Here is a 24,578-nt window from a genome sequence, read left to right on the forward strand (position 1 = left end):
TTATTCTTTTGTTTTCATCATGAGAAGGTCTTTTGTATTCAGATCAGGCCTCAGTACGATAATGTAGCACTTTGGCAGAAAGATGCAGCCCAGCAAGCCAGCACTGGAGGCCAAGATGGAGAAGACCTGCACGGCCACCATGTATTTCCCCTTGGTGCTTAGGTAGGTGGGCACAAAGGACACCCAAACACTGCAGAAGACCAGCATGCTGAAGGTGATCAGCTTGGCTTCATTGAAGGTGCCAGGCAGCTTCCTGGCTAGGAAAGCCACCGTGAAGCAGATGGCCGCCAGGAAGCCCATATAGCCAAGGGCAGCATAAAACATGGTGACAGACCCTTCGTTGCATTGCAGGATGATCTGTGCAGGCTGGGAGTGCATGTCAGAGTCTGGGAACGGTGGAGAGATTCCCAGCCACATGGTGCATATAACAACTTGGACACCAGAACAAGAAAGGATGATGGAGTTGGACAAACTCTTCCCCAGCCATCCCCTCACCCTGTTCCCTGGCTTTGTGGCCAGGAAGGCCAGCACCACAGTGATCGTTTTGGCCAGCAGAGAAGAGACAGCAACTGAGAAGATGATGCTGAAGGCCATTTGCCGGAGGAGGCAGGTTGCTTTCCATGGCTGACCAATGAAGAGGAAGGAGGACAAGAAGGAAAGCAGGAGGGAGACAAGGAGAATGTAGGAGAGATCCCGGTTGTTGGCTTTGACTACGGGAGTGTTGAGGTATTTTATGAAGATTGCTAACACAAAACCTGTGATTAAGGACAACAATAGGGCAAAAGAAGCCAGGATGATACCCAAATATTCTTCATATGACAGGAAGGTTATATTCTTGGGGATACATTCATCTCGGTCCTCGTTTGGATGCTGATCCTCTGGACACTTGGTGCAATGGTCTGCATCTGGAAAAAACAAGACAAACATCTCCCTTACACCCTTAGCCATCTCTGTTCTTTTACATTCCATCAAAGATATTTTTCTGGTGTGATTGGCAGGACGTATTATTGTCATGCAGGGCATGGTCAGGCCTGCTGGGCTTCATCATTCTCCCAGGTCAACAACCCACATTTGGTGCTTAATCCGGACTGCAAATGTTCCTTATTCGTCCCATGAAACCTTCATGAATCCCTCCAGGCTGATCAAGTGTGCTTTATGCGGATCATCCATCTGGCACCTTGCCTGGGAATTACATTATGTCAGCAGCCTGGCCCTCTCCCTGATGTCATTCAGGGCATGGAGGGCAGGGTGGGAAGCCCCCCATCAAAATTTAGTCCCCCACTTCTGCTGTAACGATCATGTTGTTTTAAGAGGTCAGGTGAGAGGATCCAGGAGCATTCTGAGAGAATGCCTTTTAGCCCTCAAAAAGGTGCGTCCGCTACGTTATTTGCGTTCCCCCTTATTTTTGCTGTCTTAGTCTACGTAAATATTTACGTAGACTTAGACGGCCAAAAATAAGGAACGCAAATGGCGGCGGCCATAGCCACCGCCATTTGTGTACGTGTTTTGTTTGTTTTTTTAACCCAGACGTGATAGGCTACGTAAGTCTTTACATAGACTATCACGAATGGGGGGGGGAAACAGACTGCAAATGGCAGCGGCGGCGGCAACCGGAAGACCAGCCGCTGCCACCGAAACCGCCGCTGGAGCCACCACCATCCGGAACATCTGCCCCAGGTAAGTCTCGTCCCGTAGGGTATCTGCACGGGGGTGGTGGGGTGGCAGGCCATTCCGCCACGGAGTTCGGGGGGCTGAATGCACTGGGATTTGGCCTCACTGAGATCCGTGGCAGAATTCTCTGACATCCCTAACTCAGGGTTGATTTCCTTCAGGATTGACTGATTGGAACTCCTTGCAGTCCAGGGGACTCGTAAGAGTCTTCTCCAGCACCACAGTTCGAAGGCATCCATTCTTCAGCCCTCAGCCTTCCTTATAGTCCAGCTCTCACAGTCATACGTTACTACTGGGAAAACCATAGCTTTGATTAGATGGACCTTTGTCGGCAAGGTGATGTCTCTGTTTCTTACTATGCTGTCTAGGTTTACCATAGCTTCCCTCTCAAGAAGCAAGTGTCTTTTAATTTCATGGCTACAGTCACCTTCTGCGGTGATCTTTGAGCCCAAGAAAATAAAATCTGTCACTGCTGCCATTTCTTCCCCTTCCGTATGCCAGGAAGTGATGGGGCCTGATGCCATGATCTTCGTTTTTTTTAATGTTGAGTTTCAAACCAGCTTTTGCACTCTCCTCTTTCACCCTCAACAAGAGGCTCTTGAGATCCTCTTCGCTTTCTGCCATTAGGGTGGTATCGTCTGTGTATCTGATGTTTTTGATAATTCTCCCGGCAATCTTAATTCCGACCTGTGATTCATCCAACCCAGCGTTTCTCATGATGTACTCTGCATATAACTTAAATAAGCAGGGAGACAATATACAGCCTTGTCGTACTCCTTTCCCAATTTTGAACCAATCAGTTGTTCCATGACTGGTTCTTTTTGTTGCTTCTCGACCCTCGTAAAGGTTTCTCAGGAGACAGGTCAGGTGGTCTGGTACCCCCATCTCTTTCAGAATTTGCCACAGTTTGTTGTGATCCACACAATCAAAGGCTTTAGCATAGTCAATGAAGCAGAAATAGATGTTTTTCTGGAATTCTCCTGCTTTCTCCATGATCCAGCGAATGTTGGCAATTTGATCTCTAGTTCCTCGGCCTCTTCGAAATCCAGCTTGTACTTCCGGTAGTTCTCGGTTCGCATACTGCTGAAGCCTAGCTTGTAGGATTTTGAGCATCACCTTGCTGGCATGTGAAATGAGCACAATTGTGCGGTAGTTTGAACACTCTTTGGCATTGCCCTTCTTTGGAATTGGAATGTAAACCGACCTTTTCCAGTCTTATGGCCACTGTTGAGTGTTCCAAATGTGTTGGCATATTGAGTGCAGCACATTAACAGCATCATCTTTTAGGATTTTAAATAGCTCAGCTGGAAGACTGTCATCTCCACTACCTTTGTTGTTACTAATGCTTCCTAAGGCCCACTTGACTTCACTCTCGAGGATGTCCAGCTCAAGATCAGTGACCGCACTATCATGGCTATCAGGGACATTCATATCTTTCCTGTATAGTTCTTCTGTGTATTCTTGCCACCTCTTCTTAATCTCATCTGCTTCTGTAAGGTCCCTGCCTTCTTTGTTCTTTATCATGCTCGTCTTTGCACAAAACATTCCCTTGAGATCTCCGATTTTCTTGAAGAGATCTCTAGTCTTTCCCATTCTGTTGTTTTCCTTGATTTCTTTGCATTGTTCATTTAAGAATGCCTTCTTGTCTCTCCTTGCTATTCTCTGGAACTCAGTGCATTCAGTTGGATAGATCTTCCCCTTTCTCCTTTGCTTTTTGCTTCCCTTCTTTCTTCAGCTACTTGTAAACCCTCCTCAGACAGCCACTTTGCTTTCTCGCATTTCTTTTTCTTTGGGATGGATTTCATTGCTGCCTCCTGAACAATGTTACGGACCTCCATCCATAGTTCCTCAGGCACTCTGTCTATCAGGTCTAATCCCTGAAATCTATTCCTCACCTCCACTGTATATTCATCAGGGATAAGATTTAGGTCATACCTGAACGCAACAAGCTCATGATCTGAGCCACAGTCAGCTCCAGGTCTTGTTTTTACTGACTGTATAGAGCTTCTCCATCTTTGGCTGCAAAGGTCATAATCAATCTGATTTCGATATTGACCATCTGGTGATGTCCATGTGTAGAGTCGCCTCTTGTGCTGTTGGAAAAGAGTGTTTGCTATGGTCAGCGTGTTCTCTTGGGAAAACTCTATTAGCCTTTGTCCTGCTTCCTTTTGTACACCAAGGCCATGCTTGCCTGTTATCCCGGTGATTTCTTGACTTCCTACTTTAGCATTCCAATCCCCTATGATGAAAAGGACATCTTTTGTTGGTGTTAGTTCTAGAAGGTGTTGTAGGTCTTCATAGAACCGATCAGCCTCAGCTTCTTCGGCCTCAGTGGATGGGGCTTAGACTTGAATGACTGTGATGTTGAATGGTTTGCCTTGGATTCATACTGAGATCACTCTATCATTTTTAAGATTGTACCCCAGTACAGCTTTTCCCTCCTTTTTATTGACTATGAGTGCTACTCCATTTGTTCTACGGGATTCTTGCCCACAGTAGTAGGTATGATGGTCACCTGAATTAAATTCGCCCATGCCTGTCCATTTTAGTTTGCTGATTCCCAAGATGTCGATGTTCAATCTTGCCATCTCATGTTTGACCACCTCCAGCTTACCTTGATTCACTGCTCTTACATTCCAGGTTCCTAAACAATATTGTTTTTTACAGCATCAGATTTTCTTTTCACCACCAGACACATCCACAGCGGAGTGACCTTTCGGCTTTGGCCCAGCCGCTTCATTCTTTCTGGCGCTACTTGGAAATACCCTCTGCTCTTCCCCAGGACTACATTGGACACCTTCCGACCTGAGGGGCTCATCTTCCAGTGTCATCTCTTTTAGCCTTGTGATACGTTCCATGGGGTTTTCTTGGCAAGAATACTGGAGTGGGTTGCCATTTCCTTCTCCAGTGGACCTCATTTTGTCAGAACTCTCCACCATGACCTGTCCGTCTTGGGTGGCCCTGCATGGCATAGCTTATGGCTTCACTGAGTTACACAAGCCCCTTCTCCACAACAAGGCAGTGATCCATGAAAGGGGAGCACCAGTTAGGATGGCTTTAAAAGGGGGTTGGACAAATTCCTGAAGGAGAAGGCTATCAAAGGCTACTAGTCCTGACAGCTATGTGCTACCTCCACTACCAGAGGCAGTGAGCCTATATGCACCTTTTGCTGGGGAACATGGAAGGGAGGGTGTTAGTATACTCATGTCCTACTTGTGGGTTTCCCATTGATGTATTTCATTGGCCATTGTCTGAATACAGTGCAGGACTAGATGGGCCTTTGATCTGACCCAGCATGGCTCTTCTTATATTCCTATGAGCATTTGTGAACAAACTGAAAAGCTACAAAATGCCACTAAGCCTCCACTGACCACCTTCCAAAGGAAACCAAACACTTGGTAAACGCTCCATCCCTGAAATTTCTGGAGTCCAAATCAGCCCCCACATCAGTAACCACAGATGTGGACAAAACACACTCGAGTGGTGGGTTAGGAACAGACTTTACTGGAGATACAGCAAAGTGACTTCTCCAGGTAAGTTGGCTGTGGTCAGCCCCATGGTCAGCATCATTTGGAGAGGGAAGAAGGAAGAAGAAAGGAGAGGGAGGAGACCAGGAGAAGGTAGGACGACCTCTTAGAGATCCCCTCCCACCTCACTCAGGTACATATTAACCCTTCCACTTCAGGTTAAGTGACTCATGGCCCGAGTCCCTCCAACAATTTCTCACCACTCAGAGAAGTGGGGCTTAGCATAACAATATTAACCATGGAGGACTTGCACCCAATGTCAAGTGCAGGAGACACATGCAAGCTGGGGGTGCTGATCCCTGTCCCATCCTCTGCCTCCCCCCACCCCAACCCTCAGTCCATTCTCCCAGGTTATTTTTCATGAGTCGTTTTGGGAAATAAATTGTGGCTATTGCAATAAAGGATCCAAGTGCAGAAATGCCTTTAAGAAAAGCTTCAGTGAACATGTCCGGGTGGATCTTTACCATCCCTCACTAGGGCTGCATTTTCCTCTGGAGTCACTCACCTTCCTGGCTGGAGATGGTCCCTTCACTGCAGGGAGAACAGTCATAGCAGCAAACCAGCCTTCCTTCCTGAACCACCTTGACGGATCCAGGGCGACAGCTTTCCACACACCTGGAACAAGGCAGGGGCTACGCACAGAAACAAGGATCACCAAGGGAAATGTGTTGGGGCCAATTTAGCTACAGAAATGACAGACACAGTTCAAAGGGCCCAACAGGGTCTCCAGGACTGAACATGAAGCTCGTCACTAAGCCTGAGCATGTGCAGCTTCCCAGTTTCCTCCCTTGTTTCCTTTGTGTTGAATCTTAAGCGACATGTCCACTTCTCCTCCATGAAGTGTCATACAGACTTGTGGTGCTATTCAAATAAGATAAGAGATAAGTCCCAAGTCACCTGCTGCAGGCTGTGTTTGGCCCATAGCTGGGAAGCAGAGCTCTGAAAATGATCCCCTCTCTCTGAGATCTTGGAAAACTGCTGCTACTTGGAACTTCCAGGCAGACCGGGAACCTGTTCCATTTAGCAGAGGTTAAAAGATGGTAAATAAATACCATGAATTGAAAGGAATTGTTTTCCTCACCTTGTTGAACCATTGGGGCCACACAATGGCATCCTGATCAATGGTGAACTTGAGGTCAGCTGGGGATCCCCGTCTTTCCATACTCCCAAATTTCACTTTAACCACAGACATATTGGGGAACTTCACCCAGTTCACAATGTCAAAGGCGGCTACTGGGTCTGCGTTCTCATCCAAATACACTCTGTCCATGGAATCATTGTAGAACTGGGGGTTTCTCAGGAAAGGATGAAGCTAGAATGGCAGAGAAAACACAAGCATGGGGGAAACCAGAAACCACACTCGATTTCTCAGTTCTACCCATTACATGCTTGAATCTTCTATGGCTCAGGAGTGGTTCCCGACCCAAGTGGATGGGGGTGTCTCTTCACATTCTCAAGGGACCTCATTTCATCCCTGAATGCCCTTTCTCTGCTTAAACAATTAGGGAGCTAAACTCTTCCCATAAACTATGATCATCATCAGAGGTTGTTGATTATTTTTCCATTGTTTTATGTAAATATTTTCTATATTATGTTTTCTATTTTATTTTAAGGTTTTAATCTTTTGTAAACTGTCCAGACAGCTTGGCTATTGGGAAGTATAGACATGTACTTTTAATAATGCTTAAAAATTGTAGGCGTATAAATTAGTTCAGCAATCTGGGCCTGGTCCTACCATCAGGCAAAGGGAGGCCGACCTCTCCATGGGGCACATTCTCAGCCCAGTTGAAAGGCAGCAAGTTGTCAGGTAGGTAATGAAGGCTGAGGTCCTATGCACAAAAAATGCTAGTAATTTCGGCTGAACTCAGTAGGACCCGGTTTTGAGCAGTAGGCACACAGAAATTGAGCTGTAACCACTATAGGTTTAGCATATGTCTGGGAACGAATCTAGATTCCTTGTGTCAGATGTCAAATTGTACAACTGGACATTTAGAAATTGTTCTAGCAAGAAAATCCTTATTGACATGCGATAAAACCAGATGCAAGATACTTTTCTGCACATTGTGGAAAAAGTAATTTTAATTCTACACAATGGGGGAATGTTCAGCTTAGCACTGTTGTAAAAATCAACAGAAAAAATAGAAATGTACATTTCTCTTAAACGCCATCACTACATGAACCTTTCATTTGTATCCAGCAACCATTTCAGATGGCAGCACTCCCCCCTGACATTCACACAGACAAAGGAAGGAGGGAGGGGCAACAGTGGACCCAGGTAGGTGTCAAACTGGCAGCCCAGTCAAGGTGGCAGGAAGGAGCAGCATGGCTGACTCCAGTGGTGGAGCACGGGGAACGGGCCAGGGCAGAGACAGAGGGGCTGCACCCACATTGGGACTGTGGCCAGATGGGCTGAGTCCTCAGGGGCTGGTGTCAGGAGGCCAAAAGAGGGAGCAGCACAGGGAGTTTCACAGCTGGTTTTACTCCACAGATATCCAGCATTTCACCTCATATTCTAATAGTTGCAGCTTCTAAAACCAGGGAAATCATGTTTGAATTGTACCACTGATTCATCATGGATATCTGTGATGGTTAAGGGAATACCTGCCATGGCTGCAGCCTTGGAACATCCAGCCTGTCTCCACCCTGCAGCACCCTCCTTTTGGATCTGTACAAATAAGCCGCATCCAAGGCATGGGCCACAGCATGGACAGTGTTGTAAATGATGTAGCTGTCTAGAGACAGGATTCTCTCCATGATCTCTTGGGGCAGGGCCTCCAGTTTCTCATTCTCCCTGCATCTTTTCCAGCCTTTCACAGACAATGTATGCTTTGAATAGGCACAATTAAATGCTTTCTCCACAAACTGCTTGATAATAAAGCGAAAGTGTGAAAAACCATCATATTTTGACCTTTTATTTTGCTGGAGAGTGAAGGAAAATAGACCAAGGATAAGTTGGAGAGAAGGACGATTATAAGTCAACTCCAAGGCAAAGTCCCACAAAGCCGTTGTGACCCAGACTTTCCCTACAATGGGTTTCATCAATATTTCAACATACTGTTGCATAACGTTTAGTCCAGTAAAGAAATATCTAGTCTCTGCACAATAAACAAAGACGTTGACTTGTCTCCAGTTGTGGAATGAAGCCTGAGGGAAGTCCACTTTGTTTGTATTCAGTCCTGAGATGCTTTGTGAGAAAGCAACACAAACACTGTTCCTGATGAGCTTGGGGGTCAAGGCCCTCATGCATGTCTCTCCGTTGTCGGTGTCCGGAGCAACGAGACCGATCAATGTCCATCTGAAATGCAGGAGCAGTTTGACAATCCCTGGGTACTGGCTTCCTTCTTTGGGGACCATCCGGTAGAAGAAAGGGAACTCAGTTTTTTCACTCACAAGATCAGAAACAAAAGCATAGCTGACCTGGCAAAGAAAGGAAGAGACAGGTGGGTTTTTTGCATCACAACCACATTTCAGTTCTCCATTGGATACTTCTGAAAGATGGCCAGATGATACCAATTAACTGGAAATATCTGTGCCATCGTTCATAGCAGTGGAACAAATGTGCAAGCACAGCAGCAGCAAAAAACAACAACACAACAGCAAACGCAAATGGCGACGGCTATAGCGGCCGCCATTTGCGTTCCCTTTTATTTTTGGCCGTGATAGGCTACATAAGTATTTACGTAGCCTATTGCAACAAGAGATGGGCATAAATGGTGGCCAGTATGCCATTTGCGCCCCTCTCTTTTGCCGTAATAGCCTATGTAAATATTTACATAGGCTATCACGGCCAAAAATAAAAGGGAACGCAAATGGCGGCCGCCGTAGCTGCTACCAATTGTGTTCCCTTTTTTTTTTTTTTTTTACCATGATAGGCTATGTAAATACTTACGCAGCCTATCATGGCTTCCGCAGGGAGTCAAATGGCATCCCTGCATTACCCGTGATAGGCTACATAAGTATTTACATAAGATGGATTATCTAGATCCATTTCAATTGGGCTTCAGGCCTGGTTTTGGAATGGAAACTGCCTTGGTCGCCCTGTGGAATGACCGCTGCCAGGAGAGGGACAGGTAGGGGTGCACGAAAGTCACTTACCTGGTCTCGCAGCTTTTCGTGGGGGGGGGGAGGTGCTTCGCTGCTCTCCTCCTGAAGTTCAGGCTGGGGGGGGGAGGCTTCCTGCCTCGCCCGGCCGAAATTCAGGCCGGGGGGGAGGCTTCCCACCTCGCCCGGCCGAAATTCAGGCCAGGGAGGAAGCGCCTCGCCTCGCCCGGCTGCAAAATAAAAAGTTAAAAAAACACACACAAAAATGCCCCCGTGATAGGCTACGTGACGATTAACGTAGCCTATCACAGCTAGATCTGCAAAGTCAGCCATGATAGGCTACGTAAATCGTCACGTAGCCTATCACAGGTGACTTTAAAAAAAAGAAAAAAAGCACGTACGCAAATGGCGGCCCCCATAGGGAGCCGCCATTCGCGTTCCTTATTTGGTCGCTGTAGTCTACGTAAATCTTTACGTAGACTACGGCGAAAATAAGGGCAACGCAAATAGCGTTGCCCTTATTTTCGCCGTAGTCTACGTAATCTTTACGTAGACTACAGCGACGAAATAAGGAATGTGAATGGCGGCTCCCTATGGGGGCCGCCATTAGCCGTACGCTTTTTTTTTAAGTCACCCGTTATAGGCTACGTGACGATTAACGTAGCTTATCACGGCTGACTTTGCAAATCTAGCCGTGATAGGCTACATTAATCGTCACATAGCCTATCACGGGGGCGTTGTTTTTTTTTTTAGTTTTATTGGAATGGCGGTGGTGGCAGCCAGTTGAAAGATCGGCTGCCGTCCCCGCCCCTGACGAACCGCCGCCGGGACTCGCCACCAGGAGGGACATTCGGGAAAGGTAAGTCCCGTCCCGGGGGGGGGGGAGTGCGTGAGGTGGGGGGATGCGGAGAATTTCTCCCGGAAACTTGTTCGGGGGGCCGAACACATTGGCGCTCGGCCCCCCGAAGTTTCGGGGAGAAATTCTCCGCCAACCCTAGGGACAGGGGAAGTGCGACCCTGTTGATTCTCCTGGACCTCTCAGCGGCTTTCGAAACCATCGACCATGGTATCCTTCTGGATAGGTTGTCTGGGTTAGGAGTTGGAGGTACTGCACTACAGTGGTTCTGCTCCTACTTGGATGGCCGATTCCAGAAGGTGGTGCTGGGGGATTATTGCTCTGTGCCATGGCAATTATGCCATGGGGTTCCACAGGGCTCTATTTTATCCCCCATGCTGTTTAACATCTGCATGAAACCACTGGGGGAGGTTATCCGGAGGTGTGGGCTGAGGTGCCATCAATATGCAGATGACACCCAGCTCTACCTCTCTTTCTCATCAAAACCAGGTGAGGCAGTGGCTGTTCTGAATGGTAATGGTATGGATGAGGGCTAATAAACTGAAACTCAATCCAGACAAGACGGAGGTACTGTTAGTGGGTGATTCTTCTGCCTGGCTAGGTGATATTCAACCTGTTCTGGAGGGGGTTACACTCCCCCTAAAGGATCAGGTTCGTAGTTTGGGGGTACTCTTGGATCCAGAACTGTCACTTGAGGCACAGGTGAACTCAGTGGCATGGAGCACTTTTTATCAGCTTAGGCTGGTATACCAACTACGCCCTTATCTGGACAGAGAGAGCCTAGCTACAGTTATCCATGCTCTGATAACTTCTCGTCTGGATTACTGCAATTCATTATACGTGGGGCTCCCTTTGAAAATGGTCCGGAAACTTCAGCTGGTCCAAAATAGGGCAGCAAGATTGTTAACAGGGACTGGCCTGCGAGCTCATATTACGCCAGTACTTTTCCAGCTGCACTGGCTGCCAGTCCATTTCCGGGCCCGATTCAAAGTGCTGGTGTTAACATTCAAAGCCCTTAACGGCTTGGGGCCAGGTTACCTGAAGGATCGCCTCCTCCCATATCTGCCTGCCCGGACCTTAAGATCATCCTCAGCGGCCCTTCTCTGTGAGCCCCTCCCAAAGGAATTGAGGCGGGTGGCTACTAGGAGGAGGGCTTTTTCTGCTGTGGCACCCCGGCTCTGGAATGAGCTCCCTAGTGAGGTTCGCCTGGTGCCTACATTGTATTCCTTTCGGCGCCAGGTGAAGACCTTTTTATTTTCCCAGGCATTTTAGCATTTTAGCTTTCTAAATTTTTATCTTTCCTGTTTTAAATCTGTATTTTAAACTCTTGCACTGCTGCTAGGTTTTATTGTGGTTGTACTGTTATATTGTGGTTTTAATGTTCTATATATTTTAAATTGTTTTATTGTGTGTTGTTTGGTTTTAATTTTTGTGAACCGCCCAGAGAGCTTCGGCTATTGGGCGGTATAGAAATAAATAAATAAATAAATAAATGAATGAATAAATAAATAGTGATGAAGTGAATGGTGGCTGCGGACATGGCTACTGTTCGCAAAGCCGTGTGAACGGCAGCAGGTAGGTGTCCCGTTTCGCGAGCCTTTCGCGGGGTGGTGGTGGTGGGGCTTTGTTCCGACACGGATTTTGGGGGGCCGAATGCACTGGCATTTGGCCTCACTGAGGTCCATGGAGGAATTCTCTGACATCCCTATGAGGATGCCAGAAGCTACGGAGCATTTCCTGAGTGTCCATAAGGGAAGCAAATCTTTACGGAGACTACAGGGACCAAATAAAGAACGCAAATGGCGGCTCCCTATGGGGGCCGCCATTTGTGTATGCACTTCTTTTTTTTTCAAAGTCACCTGTGATAGGCTACGTGACGATTTACGTAGCCTATCATGGCTGACTTTGGAGATCTAGCCGTGATACACTACATTAATCGTTACGTAGCCTATCACGGTTTTTTTTTTTTTTTACTTTCCTTGTAATGGCAGCGGCAGCAACCGGTAGAAAGACCGGCTGCCGCCCCCGCCCCTGACGAAAACCAAATTGCCGCCAGGACCCGCCACCGGGAGCGACATTCGTCAAAGGTAAGTCCCATCCCGGGGCGGGGCAGGGGGGTGGCGGAGAATTTCACCACCGATTTCAGGGGGCCAAATGCGTTGGCACTCAGCCCCCCAAAGTTTCAGGGAGAAAACCTCCCCCATCTGGGTAAAATAAAAGAAAAAAGGCGTACGCAAATGGCGGTGGCTACGGCCGCCGCCATTTGCGTTCCTTGTTTTGGGCCATCTTAATCTACGTAAATATTTATGTAGACTAAGACGGCAAAAATAAGGAACGCAAATGGCGGCGGCCATAGCCACCGCCATTTGCGTACTCGGTCCCCCCCCCCAAGCCCTCTGCGGCCGGAAATCCAGCTGCGGACGGCTCTGGCCTGGCTGGGCCTGGCCGGCTGCTCCGTGGCAATGCTGCAGAGCACAGCCAGCTGTGGAGGATTCCTAGCGGGAGGAACAGCACGCCTCCCCCCTCATCGAGGATTCTGGGTGGAGGGACGGAATGCCTCCCCCCTCACCATCAACATAATCCGCGAAAGGTAAGTGACTTTTGTACATCCCTATGAATAGGAACATGCTTGATTTTCAGGGGTGACCAGCAGCTGCACAGAAGTTTGCCCACCCCCTCACTCCTTTCTCTGGCTGCTTCCTTCTTTTCTGAGTTATAAATAATCATAAATTAGGAACAAACCACACATGACATTAATTACGTTATTTTCCCTTGAATGTAGGATTTTGCTTTCACAAATACCCTGTGTGCCCCCAATACACTGTCAGACCCACGAGGGGAGGGGAGCCCTATCACTCTGCACCCCACTGTGGATCCAGTTCCCTGATTTTCTTGGGTGGGGGAAACTCTCTTTGACATTCTCTGGAGAACGTTTTTTTTTCCTTTGGAGAGAACCTCAAGCAGAGTTAGACTCAGCCTGTAAAAATCTCCCCCCACTGCACCTGAGGGATTTTGTAGATGCCCAGCATGGTTGAAATCTGGATGGAGATGTCGGAGTCAGAACCTTCTAGAACAGCCAATGGGTGATGCCTTCTTCCACAGCTGTAGTTGGGAACATTTCCCTGCCCAGGAGAGATCAGGTCTAGCAAGGCATCCGAAGTCATTCTTGCATCGAAATAGTTGTCATGGATGTCATAGCCCAGGGTTATGTTGGGTAAGAGTCTGGGACTCTGGTTGATCTCCTGGGTGGCCAACAAGAAGGGCAGAATCTTCCAGTACTCTGTGTCTCCTTTCCTGATTAAAAAAAAGTGTCACACTGTCATCCTGTCTGCAATAAGACAAGAATATTTAGTTGTTTCTTCTTTTACTCCAAAGCAAATATCTCTGGGTTACATTTCCAGAAAGTTCCTCATGCTAACAGTCATCCAGAGCCCAAACCAGAAGCACAACACCCAATCCCCACTTAGTGCTTTGCTTGTGTAGAGGCAGCCAGGAAAAGGGGGAAGAGCCTTTGCTGAGGGTCAAGATTCAGGATCCATGTCAACACAAAACCCCAGAGCAGATGTACACCCCAGTGCCAGAATTAGGCATGTGTGCAACCCTTGGAATCGAGAAAGAAATTGCGACAGGACAATGGATTGGGAAGATTTCTTAAATGATGGGGCATTCCCCTTAGACAGCCTCCCCCAGCCCTCAAGTTGTTTTGGACTACATCTCCCAGCATGCCTAACTATTGGCCATGGTGGCTGCAGCTGATGGGAGTTGAACTGCAAGGCATCTGAGGGTCACTAGGTTGGGAAGGCTGTTCTAAGGGGATTGGTATCTCATTAAATTCAGGTGTGTGTGTGTGTGGGGGGGGGGGGTTGCCTGGGTTCACTTTTGGTAAAACAGAACAAGCAGCATCTAAACCGGGAAGAAAATAACTGAATGACTATTATGTGCCCATGACACAGAGTGAGAATGGGGAGAGCGCTTGTCATCATGACCTCCCTTGAGTTGCCACCCCAGGGCCAAGGCATCTCAGCCATAGTGACAAAGTGTCAGCACACAAAGCTAAGCCCCCATGTCAGTTTAGCAACAGGGTGAGGAGACCAGGGCAGTTGACTCTTCCCTCCCTGCTCATAGTAAGTAACTGTAAAAAAAGCACATTCCCCAGCTTCTTCTACTAACAAGTTAGTTTTCCAGGTAAAAAAACCCCAACTAAAGCATTTTTTTAAAAAAAAAATTATGAAGATAGAAAGTCAGCAAATGTGTTGGCCATGTCCCATGTATTGCGTGGAGTACCACATGTATGTAGCAGCACCTGGCATCTGGAAAACCATCTCTCGTGTAGTTCGGGAGGCAAAAAGGGGACATCTTCCAAATGCCTCCTGAAAACACACTTCTTCACCCCGGCTTTCCCTGTACTGTAAGTAAATTAATCATGCCACTCCATTTTACTTCTCCTTGATTGTTACTGTCGTTGGAAGTGTTTTTAATGTTTTGTTTCTAATATTGTATTTTAATATTGTGAACCGCTGTGGGATTTTATATTCAGTGGTATATAAATGCCACAAATAAATAAATAAATGCCTGCTGGACAGAAGTCATGGGTGTGTGTAATGAGTTCCTTGAAGACAAGGTTGTGGACCTGGAGGAACTAAGAGAGGCTGAGGGGTTGGTGGACGAGTCCTTCAGAGACTGGACAGCGGTGTCCCAAGGGGTCTCTGAGTAGGAGGGAGTCATTCTGAGGAAAAGGGAAATGATCCCCTAGAAGGAACCCATTCCTCAAATGACAAATATCCTCTAATGCCAAGGATGTGCCTCTGTGGTGAGGGCGGCTTGTGGTAGTGGGAGATTCGATCATTAGACACATAGACAGCTGGGTCTGTGATGGGCATGAAGAGCACATAGTGAATTTTTAAATTGTGCATATTGTACTTTTAATGTTTTAACCTTTGTAAACTGCCCTGAGAGCTTTGGCTGTGGGGCGGAATACAAATGATGACGATGATGATGATGATGATGATGATAATAATAATAATAATAATAATATTGCCTGCCTGGAGTGAAAGTTGCAGACATCTAGACATCATGTGCCACCTAGATAGCATAGTAGATAGTGCCTGGGTTTGTAGCTGTGCTCTATGCTGGTACCAACGATGTGGGGAAATGCAGTCATGATGTCCTGGAAGTCAAATTTAGGTTACTAGGTAGGAGGCTGGAATCCAGGACCCCCAAAGTGGCTTTCTCGGAAATGCTAGCTGTTCCACGCACAGGGCCAGCTAGACAGGTGAAGCTGAGGAGTCTCAAAGCGAGGATGAGATGGTGGTGCAGGGTGGAGGGGTTCAGATTTGTTAGGTGCTGGGGAACGTTTTGGGACAAGCTGGGCTTGTAGAAGAGGGACAGACTCCATTTGAACCACAGTAGAACCAGACATCTGGTGCTGAACATAAAAAGTGTGGCAAAGTAGCTCTTCAACTAAACCCAGGGGGAAAGCCGACAGGAGCTGGGAAGCATCTGGCTTTGTTTAGATCATCTCAAAGGGATGAAGCTGAAAATGTTTTTGATTGACCAAATGTAGAACAGGAGGAAATAAGCCATGAGTATGTGGTGCAACATGATAGCCCATCAAAGAGACCTAAGTGCCACAGCAGAAGGTGCACACCCCAGAGGCATCTGGACAGGGTCACTATGCATAGACGTTTCTATGCAAATGCCAGAAGCCTCTGAGCCAAAAGGGGAGAGCCGGAGTGCTCGGTTTTAAAGGAGAACCTGGATATAGTGGGCATTACGGAAACCTGGTGGAACGGAGAGACCCAGTGGGATGCGGTCATCTCTGGATGTAAACTCCACAGGAAACAGAGGGAAGGGTGTGGTGGGGGATGTGTTGCCCTGTATGTCAAAGAGGGCATAGTATCGCACAAACTAGGAAACCTGAAAGAGATCCACGGAAGTACTGTGGGGGATAATACTGGACATCAAAACTATTTTAGTGCTAGGAACGTGCTGTTGTCCCCCAGACCAGAATGCTCAGGGTGATCTTCAGATGGAAAATAGAATCAGAGAGGCCTCCAAACGAGGAAGTGTTGTTCGAATGGGTGACTTCAATTCCCCCCATGTTGGCTGGATTAATGCATGTCCCAGTCAGGACAAAGAGGTAGTTTTCCCAATGCCCTAAATGGCTGTGCCCTGGAACAGCTGGTCATGGAACTAGGGATGTCAGAGAATTCCGCCACGGATCTCGGTGAGGCAGAATGCCAGTGCATTCGGGCCCCCGAACTCCGTGGCAGAACGGCCTGCCACCCCTCCCCCGTGGATCCCCCCTGGGATGAGACTTACCTGGGGTGGATGTTCCGGATGGTGGCGGCTCCAGCGGCGGCAGCACTGGTGGCGGCGGCTGGTCTCCCAACCAGCTGCTGCCGCCGCCACCATTTGCAGTCTGTTTCCCCCCCCAGTCGTGATAGGCTACGTAAAAACTTATGTAGCCTATCACGTCTGGGTTAAAAAAAAAGAACACGTAGGCAAATGGCGGCAGCTATGGCTGCCGCCATTTGCGTTCCTTATTTTTGGCCATCTTAATCTACGTAAATATTTACGTAGACTAAGACGGCAAAAATAAGGGGGAACGCAAATAGCGTACTGGATGGTATTTGCGTTCCCCCTTATTTTCACCATCTTAGTCTATATAAATATTTATGTAGAGTAAGACGGTGAAAATAAAGGGGAATGCAAATAGTGTCCGATATGCTATTTGCATTCCCTTTTCTTGCCTTCATCTTAGACTATGTAAATATTTACATAAACTAAGACGGCCAAAAATAAGGAACGCAAATTGCGGCGGCTACCTTCAAAAAGGTACGTGTTTTTTTGTTTTTTTGTTTAAACCAGATGTGATAGGCTACATAAGTCTTTATGGAGCCTATCACAGCTGAATTCAGGGACGCAAACGGCGGCGGCTAGCCAGCCGCTGGATGTCTAGCTGCTGGCAGAGCCGGCCGGCGGCTTCGTGGAATCCCCGCGGAGCGGAGCCGACCAGCCAGGATTCCGGGGGGAGGGACGTAACGCCTCCCCCACCAGTGGAACCCGGCGGAGCCAGGTAAGTGGGGTTTCATACACCCCTACATGGAACCAACCAGGGGGGAGGCGACCCTGCATTTCTGGTCCCAGGGCAGAGTCCGAAGGCACATGAAGCAGCCACTTTGCTGAAGTTGCTGAAGAGGTCAGTGTTCGGAGGGGAGACTACCTGGGAACCACATATAATCACATGAATCCAAGGCAAACCATTCAACATCACAGTCATTCAAGTCTATGCCCCAACCACTGAGGCCGAAGAAGCTGAGGTTGATCGGTTCTATGAAGACCTACAACACCTTCTAGAACTAACACCAAAAAAAGATGTCCTCTTCATCATAGGGGATTGGAATGCTAAAGTAGGAAGTCAAGAAATCACCGGGATAACAGGCAGGCATGGCCTTGGTGTACAAAAAGAAGCAGGACAAAAGCTAATAGAGTTTTGCAAAGAGAACACGCTGATCATAGCAAACACTCTTTTCCAACAGCACAAGAGACGACTCTACACATGGACGTCACCAGATGGTCAATATCGAAATCAGATTGATTATGTCCTTTGCAGCCAAAGATGGAGAAGCTCCATACAGTCAGTAAAAACAAGGCCTGGAGCTGACTGTGGCTCAGATCATGAGCTGCTTCTTGCAAAATTTCGGCTTAAATTGAAGAACGTAGGGAAAACCACTAAACTATTCAGGTATGACCTAAATCATATCCCTGATGAATATACAGTGGAGGTGAGGAATAGATTTCAGGGATTAGACCTGATAGACAGAGTCCCTGAGGAACTATGGATGGAGGTCCGTAACATTGTTCAGGAGGCAGCAATGAAATCCATCCCAAAGAAAAAGAAATGCAAGAAAGCCAAGTGGCTGTCTGCTGCGGCTTTACAAGTAGCGGAGGAAAGAAGGGAAGCGAAAAGCAAGGGAGAAAGGGGAAGATATACCCAACTGAATGCAGAGTTCCAGAAAATAGCAAGGAGAGGCAAGAAGGCCTTCTTAAATGGACAATGCAAATGGAACTACCGGAAGTACAAGCTGGGTTTCAAAGAGGCAGAGGAACTAGAGATCAAATCGCCAACATTCGCTGGATCATGGAGAAAGCAAGAGAATTCCAGAAAAACGTCTATTTCTGCTTCATTGACTATGCTAAAGCCTTTGATTGTGTGGATCACAACAAACTGTGGCAAATTCTTAAAGTGATGGGAGTACCAGACCACCTTACCTGTCTCCTGAGAAACCTGTACGAGGGTCAAGAAGCAACAGTAAGAACCAGACATGGAACAACCGAGTGGTTCAAAATTGGGAAAGGAGTACGACAAGGCTGCATATTGTCACCCTGCTTATTTAACTTATATGCAGAGTACATCATGAGAAACGCCGGGTTGGATGAATCAGAGGTCGGAATTAAGATTGCCAGGAGAATTATCAACAACCTCAGATATGCAGATGGTAACACCCTAATGGCAGAAAGCGAAAAGGATCTAAAGAGCCTCTTGTTGAGGGTGAAAGAGGAGAGTGTAAAAGCTGGTTTGGAACTCAACATTAAAAAAACGAAGATCATGGCATCTGGCCCCATCACTTCCTGGCATATAGAAGGGGAAGAAATGGAAGCAGTGACAGATTTCACCTTCTTGGGCTCCAAGATCACCGCAGACGGTGACTGTAGCCATGAAATTAAAAGATGCTTGCTCCTTGGGAGGAAAGCTATGGCAAACCTCAGCATAGTAAGAAGCCAAGGTCCGTCTAATCAAAGCTATGGTTTTCCCAGTAGTAATGTATGGCTGTGAGAGCTGGACTATAAGGAAGGCTGAGCACCGAAGAATTGATGCTTTCGAACTGTGGTGCTGGAGAAGACTCTTATGAGTCCCCTGGACTGCAAGGAGGTCAAATCAGTCAATCCTAAAGGAAATCAACCCTGACTGCTTATTGGAAGGACAGATACTGAAGCTGAAGCTCAACTATTTTGGCCACCTAATGCGAAGAGAAAACTCACTGGAAAAGATGCTGGGATAGACTGAAGGCAAAAGGATAAGGGGATGGCAGAGGATGAGATGGCTAGATAGCATCACCGAAGCAATGAATATGAACTTGAGCACACTCCGTGAGAGAGCACAGGACAGGAAGGCCTGGCGTGCTATTGTCCATGGGGTCATGAAGAGTCGGACATGACTGAACGACTGAACAACAAATATTGTTAACACCATAAAACCTAGGTTCCTCTCAATCTAACATTCTATATTGAAGTATCGTATTTGGAAGGCATGGTGGGTGAAGCCTGCCTAAACACATATGGTGTGTTTCCCGTTCTCCCAGCATCTCTCTCCCCAAAGTATCAAACCTTGGCTTTCATAAGCCCTATGAAGTCGATGACTTCATCCTTAGTTTCAGACCTGGTCTTACCATGATTACCCTTGCCCCCAGTGTAGTCAGGCCTGCCATTGATACCAGTAACACCAAGATGAAGGAATCCCTCCTAAGCTAAGCAGCGTGCTGCTTCCAATATTTGACCGACCCCTTCGTGAAGGCCTTCCTTCATTTCCAAGAATACATTCCATTGCTCACAGTTATCTCACAACACAAACATGGAACTAGTTCCATCTGCAAAATACGATAAATTCTTATCAATCCCACACAGTACAATGCATATTCTGCTACAAGAGGGTTAAATCCCTCCAAAATGCTCAGAGGTTACTCAAAACCATAATACTACAAGCTCAGCTAGAATGAATACCAGACCACACCTCAAATACTGTGTACAGTTCTGGTCACCACACCTGAAAACAGATACTATAAAGCTGGAAAAAGTGCAGAAAGGGGCAACTAACGTGATCAAGGGGCTGGAGCATCTCCCCTATGAGAGAAGGGTACAGCAGTTGTGATTGTTGAGCTTGAATAAAAGCAAGAGTCGGACACGACTGAACGACTGAACAACAAAAGGGGAAGACATGATAGAGATGTACAGAATAATGCATGGTGTGGAGAATGTGGATGAAGAGACATTTTTCTCCCTCTCTCAAAATATTAGAACCCGGTGTCATCCTATGAAGCTGATTGGTGGGAGATCCAGGATAGATACAAGCAAGGACAACAGCAACTAGAAGACCAAGGCCATGACAAATTCAATGACACTGCCCCCCTTGGATCGGGGAGGTTAATTCTAGGGATGTACGAAAGGCACTTACCTTTTGTGGATTATGTTGATGGTGGTGGGAGAGGCATTCCGTTCCTTCCCCCCCCCCCCCGGAATCCTGGCCGGATTAAAAAAAAAAAAAAGGCCTGTAGTTGCCGCCGTTTGCGTCCCTGCAGTCAGCCGTGATAGGCTACATAAACATTTACGTAGCCTATCACGGTTTTTTTTTTAAAACCTAGCCGTGATAGGCTGCATTAATGTTTATGTAGCCTATCACGTCTTTTTTTTTTTTTTAACTGAAAATGGCGGTGGTGGCAGCCGGTCGGAACACCAGCTGCCGCAGCCGCCGCTGCCGCTGCACCGGTGCCGCACCGCCGCCAGAGCCGCCGCCGCCAGGAAGATCTGCCCCAGGTAAGTCTCGTCCCAGGGGGGGCGGGGGGGCAGACCATTCCACCACCGATTTCGGGGGCCAAATGCGCTGGCATTCAGCCTCCCCGAGATCCATGGCGGAATTCTCTGACATCCCTAGTTAATTCTACTGCAGCTCTACAGTTCTTAGCTTTTATCTTGTGCTTTAAGGTAGTGAAAGCACATCATATCTGCAAGGCCATTTTTATCTTTAGCCTCGTGTTATCCCTGTTTTTATTACCATCTCCATAGTTAGTTCAATGATTCCAAGGCACTTCCTGGGCATATAATGTACTGTGTGCTGTTAAAAGCTGAGGTGGTGTCACTCACAACCCTGGAATGTAGTCCACTGTTCTTATCTCAAACTGCACATCAAGGAAAGTCCCTCCACCGCCTCTCACTAACACAGCAGCAGAAGCATCTCACATGCAACTACAGGCAGAAGCTAAAAATCCCACCTCCTCCCATTTTTATCACCGAAAACATATTCCAACATCAATATGTAACCTGCCCTAAGGTTGGCCAGAGGACTGAAGAGTAGCCAATGCAATGCTTTTATTCTTTTCTTTTTTAAGGAATCCAGGGAGAATCCAGGAAATGGCAAGCCAGTGAGCATAAAGTGTGCTCTGGGTAGATTTCTGAAAAGTTAAAGTTTTCTTTTTCAAGAATATCAAATGACCACCCCTGCAGGAAAAGAATCAAGGTGTCTTCTGCAAAGGTATGTTTTGTCCCATTAATCTTTGAGAGTTTTCTGAGAGTTTCAAAACACATGAATACGGTGATCTGCTGAATAGAGAAATAAAGTTTTAACAAGGTCCCTCATCAAAGACTCCTGAGCAAATGTCCCAGTCATGGAATAAGAGGAGACAAGTAATTGGTTAAAGAACAGAAAGCAAAGAGTAGGGAGAAATATATGCCGAGAGGATCCAAGATGCTGCTGCAGAGCTCAGTGAAAATTTTGATCTAAAGAACAGAAAGCAGAGAGTAGGAATAAGTGTGGGAAAAGGCGAAGTCCATGTTGGGGATCACTAGGAAATGAACCCTAGCAGTTCACACTCGGAAGGGATCTTGGAGGCCATCTAGCTCAGTCCCCTGCTCAGTGCAGGAGCTGCAGTGTAGGATGCAATAACAGCATCCCTGACAGGTGGCCGTCCAGCCCTGCTGAAACCCCTCCAGGGGAGAGACCTCGCCAGTTCCTGAGGCCACCTGTTCCACTGCTCAACAGCTTGTTTCATGAGGAAGTTTCTCGTAAGGCAGACTTCCCCCACCTGGTGTCCCCCCGCTGTTTTGGACTTCATCTCCCACCATCCCCAGCCAGCACGGAAAATGGTAGGAATGCTGAGAGTTGTAGTCCAAAGGACAGAGGGGGCAGCAGGTTGGTACAGTTCTCCTAATGTGTAGCCCAATTCTGCTTCCCTGCAACTTCTGACCGTTGGTCCTGGCCTCCTCTCGGGAGCAACAGCGACCATCCCTGCTCCATCTTTGGCATGACAGCCTGCCTGTCAAATATTGGAAGACGGCTCTCATGTCTCACTTTCGTCTCCCTAAACATACCCAGGTCTTCCAACTCTTCCTCAGAGGATTTGGTGTCCAGAGAAACATTTGCAGTCTTACTGGGCAGTCATGGGGGGGGGGGTTGGGGATGAGAAGTGCTCTCTCCCCTGAGGCACAGTGTGGGTCTGCTCACATGGCTTAGAAGAGGAGCAGATGTTCCTTCTGCACACCCACATGACAGCAGATCAAAATGTTCTGTCTTATGTTGGCACAATTCTGAAAATGAGCCAGCAGGCTGGGCACTGAATGGAATGATGATGTCCCCCCCCCCCCCGGCAAAACAGGGCATTTGGCATTGCCAGCGCATTTGGCCCCCCGAAATCAGTGGCAGAATGGCCCGCCCCCCGCCCCCCCTGAGACGGGACTTACCTGGGGCAGATCTTCCTGGCGGCGGTGGCTCCGGCAGCAGCTCCGGTGGCGGTTTGACGGTGGCGGCGGCGGCGGCTGCCGCCATTTCCAGGGTTAAAAAAAAAAAGAAACCATGATAGGCTACGTAAAGATTTACGTAGCCTATCACGGCTAGATTTTAAAAAAACACCGTGATAGGCTACGTAAATGTTTACTTAGCCTATCATGGTTGAATAAAAAAAAAAACACGTGCGTACGCAAATGGCGGTGAACAGAGCGCCTCCCCCCCGGCGAGGATACCGGGGGAAGGGACGGAACGCCTCCCCCCGCACCATCAGCATAATCCCCGAAAGGTAAGTGTTTTTCGTACATCCCTAGTCCTGGGCCATTCAGGATGAGCGGAGCTCATGAAATTGGTAGCTGGTGGAACAGCAGCAGCTCCCCTGCAGCTCACACACAGATTCAGAATGACTTACGTGTGAATCCTGGTAGACGGAGGCTTGTCGAACGGGGATGGCAGAAAGAGAACTCCCGTGGCATAGGTGACCGCACCAACGAGGAGGTCCCCCGGCCTGTAGTGGTTCAGTGGGGCTGATTCATCCCTTTCCAAAGTCAAGGGGCATCTGGCCCGGAGCATCCCGCAGGTGGCCTGGGGCAGCAGCAGCAGCGAGAGCAGCAGCGTCCTCGTTCTGGGTACGCCTGGCGCAGCCTCCATCCTCCTGCCTGCTCCTCTCAGCTGACTGGATGTGCAATTAGAGGGAGGCACAGTCCTCTTGGAAGCCGGAGGGGTCAGTGGCCTCCCCAGTAGAGATGGAGCCCAGGCAAGCAAGACTTCACATCTGGAGGGGGTGGGAGCAAGTCAGCTCCACACAGCCTCAGAGCCCTCCTCACCTGACCCCGAGCTCAGCCAAGCTCTCCGTGGCTCAGGAGGCCTGTGCAAGACGCAGCTTCGTGTTGCTCGGTATTCTGATGTTTACCTCAGCGGACTCAAAGGGGAGATTTGAGAAAAGAGCCCCTTGAGGTTTGGCAGAAAGACGAATAAACCACTATGATTTTGATAATTATGTGTGGAGGAAGTTGCATCACCTCTGCAATTTCCTGAACTCGCCATTCAGCTGGAGTAAAAATGTTTGTGACAACTCACAGATGCTGCTCCACACTCTTGACATGGGCCGGGGGGGGGGGGGACAGGTGAGCTTGGCCTGGCCTTTGCCTGTGGAACACCTCCATGTGAAACAGGATCAAGATCAAGGGTGTTGTAGGTTCTTAAAAGGTTCGGGGCACAGGCCCATAACACAAATTTGGATATCTGTCTGTCTATCTATCTATCTATCTATCTATCTATCTATCTATCTATCTATCAATGTCTAAGTGCACCTCTAATGTGTGTGTGTATATGTTCTTCAGTCGTTCAGTCGTGTCCGACTCTTCGTGACCCCATGGACCATAGCACGCCAGGCCTTCCTGTCCTGCGCTCTCTCCCGGAGCGTGCTCAAGTTCATATTCATTGCATCCGTGATGCTATCTAGCCATCTCATCCTCTGCCGTCCCCTTCTCCTTTTGCCTTCAGTCTTTCCCAGCATCAGGGTCTTTTCCAGGGAGTTTTCTCTTCGCATTAGGTGGCCAAAATATTGGAGCTTCAGCTTCATTATCTGTCCTTCCAATGAGCACTCAGGGTTGATTTCCTTTAGGATGGACTGATTTGACCTCCTTGCAGTCCAGGGCACTCGTAAGAGTCTTCTCCAGCACCACAGTTCGAAAGCATCAATTCTTCGGCGCTCAGCCTTCCTTATAGTCCAGCTCTCAATGAAGCAGAAATAGACATTTTTCTGGAATTCTCTTGCTTTCTCCATGATGCAGCGAATGTTGGCGATTTGATCTCTAGTTCCTCTGCCTCTTCGAAACCCAGCTTGTGCTTCCGGTAGTTCTCGGTTCGCATACTGCTGAAGCCTAGCTTGTAGGATTTTGAGCATCACCTTGCTGGCATGTGA

The 24,578-nt window shown here is 47.9% G+C and overlaps 1 protein-coding gene across 1 annotated transcript; it reads right to left on the minus strand.

The window, feature by feature from the left end:
* On the minus strand, positions 1–23,302 carry LOC146356673 (vomeronasal type-2 receptor 26-like). Its single transcript, XM_084830251.1, has 5 exons — positions 23,064–23,302; positions 7,800–7,863; positions 6,280–6,510; positions 5,704–5,830; positions 1–905 (listed from the first exon to the last, which is right to left on the minus strand). Exons 1-5 carry the CDS (start codon positions 23,300–23,302, stop codon positions 1–3), a joined length of 1,566 nt encoding a protein of 521 aa, XP_084686377.1.
* Positions 23,303–24,578: the final 1,276 nt, after the last annotated feature.

Source organism: Heloderma suspectum, chromosome 2 (genome assembly GCF_057233095.1).
Source record: "Heloderma suspectum isolate Gila_16-S chromosome 2, 16-S_ref, whole genome shotgun sequence".
Classification (NCBI taxonomy): Eukaryota; Metazoa; Chordata; class Lepidosauria; order Squamata; family Helodermatidae; genus Heloderma; species Heloderma suspectum.

Coding starts and splice junctions, on each gene's coding strand:
- LOC146356673 (XM_084830251.1), bottom strand. CDS start 23,302: ATGGAGGCTGCGCCAGGCGTACCCAGAACGAGGACGCTGCTGCTCTCG. Junction 7,864..23,063: donor CCGTCTACCAGGATTCACAC/GTAAGTCATTCT, acceptor TTATTTGTACAG/ATCCAAAAGGAGGGTGCTGC. Junction 5,831..6,279: donor GGCCCCAATGGTTCAACAAG/GTGAGGAAAACA, acceptor TTCTGTGCGTAG/CCCCTGCCTTGTTCCAGGTG.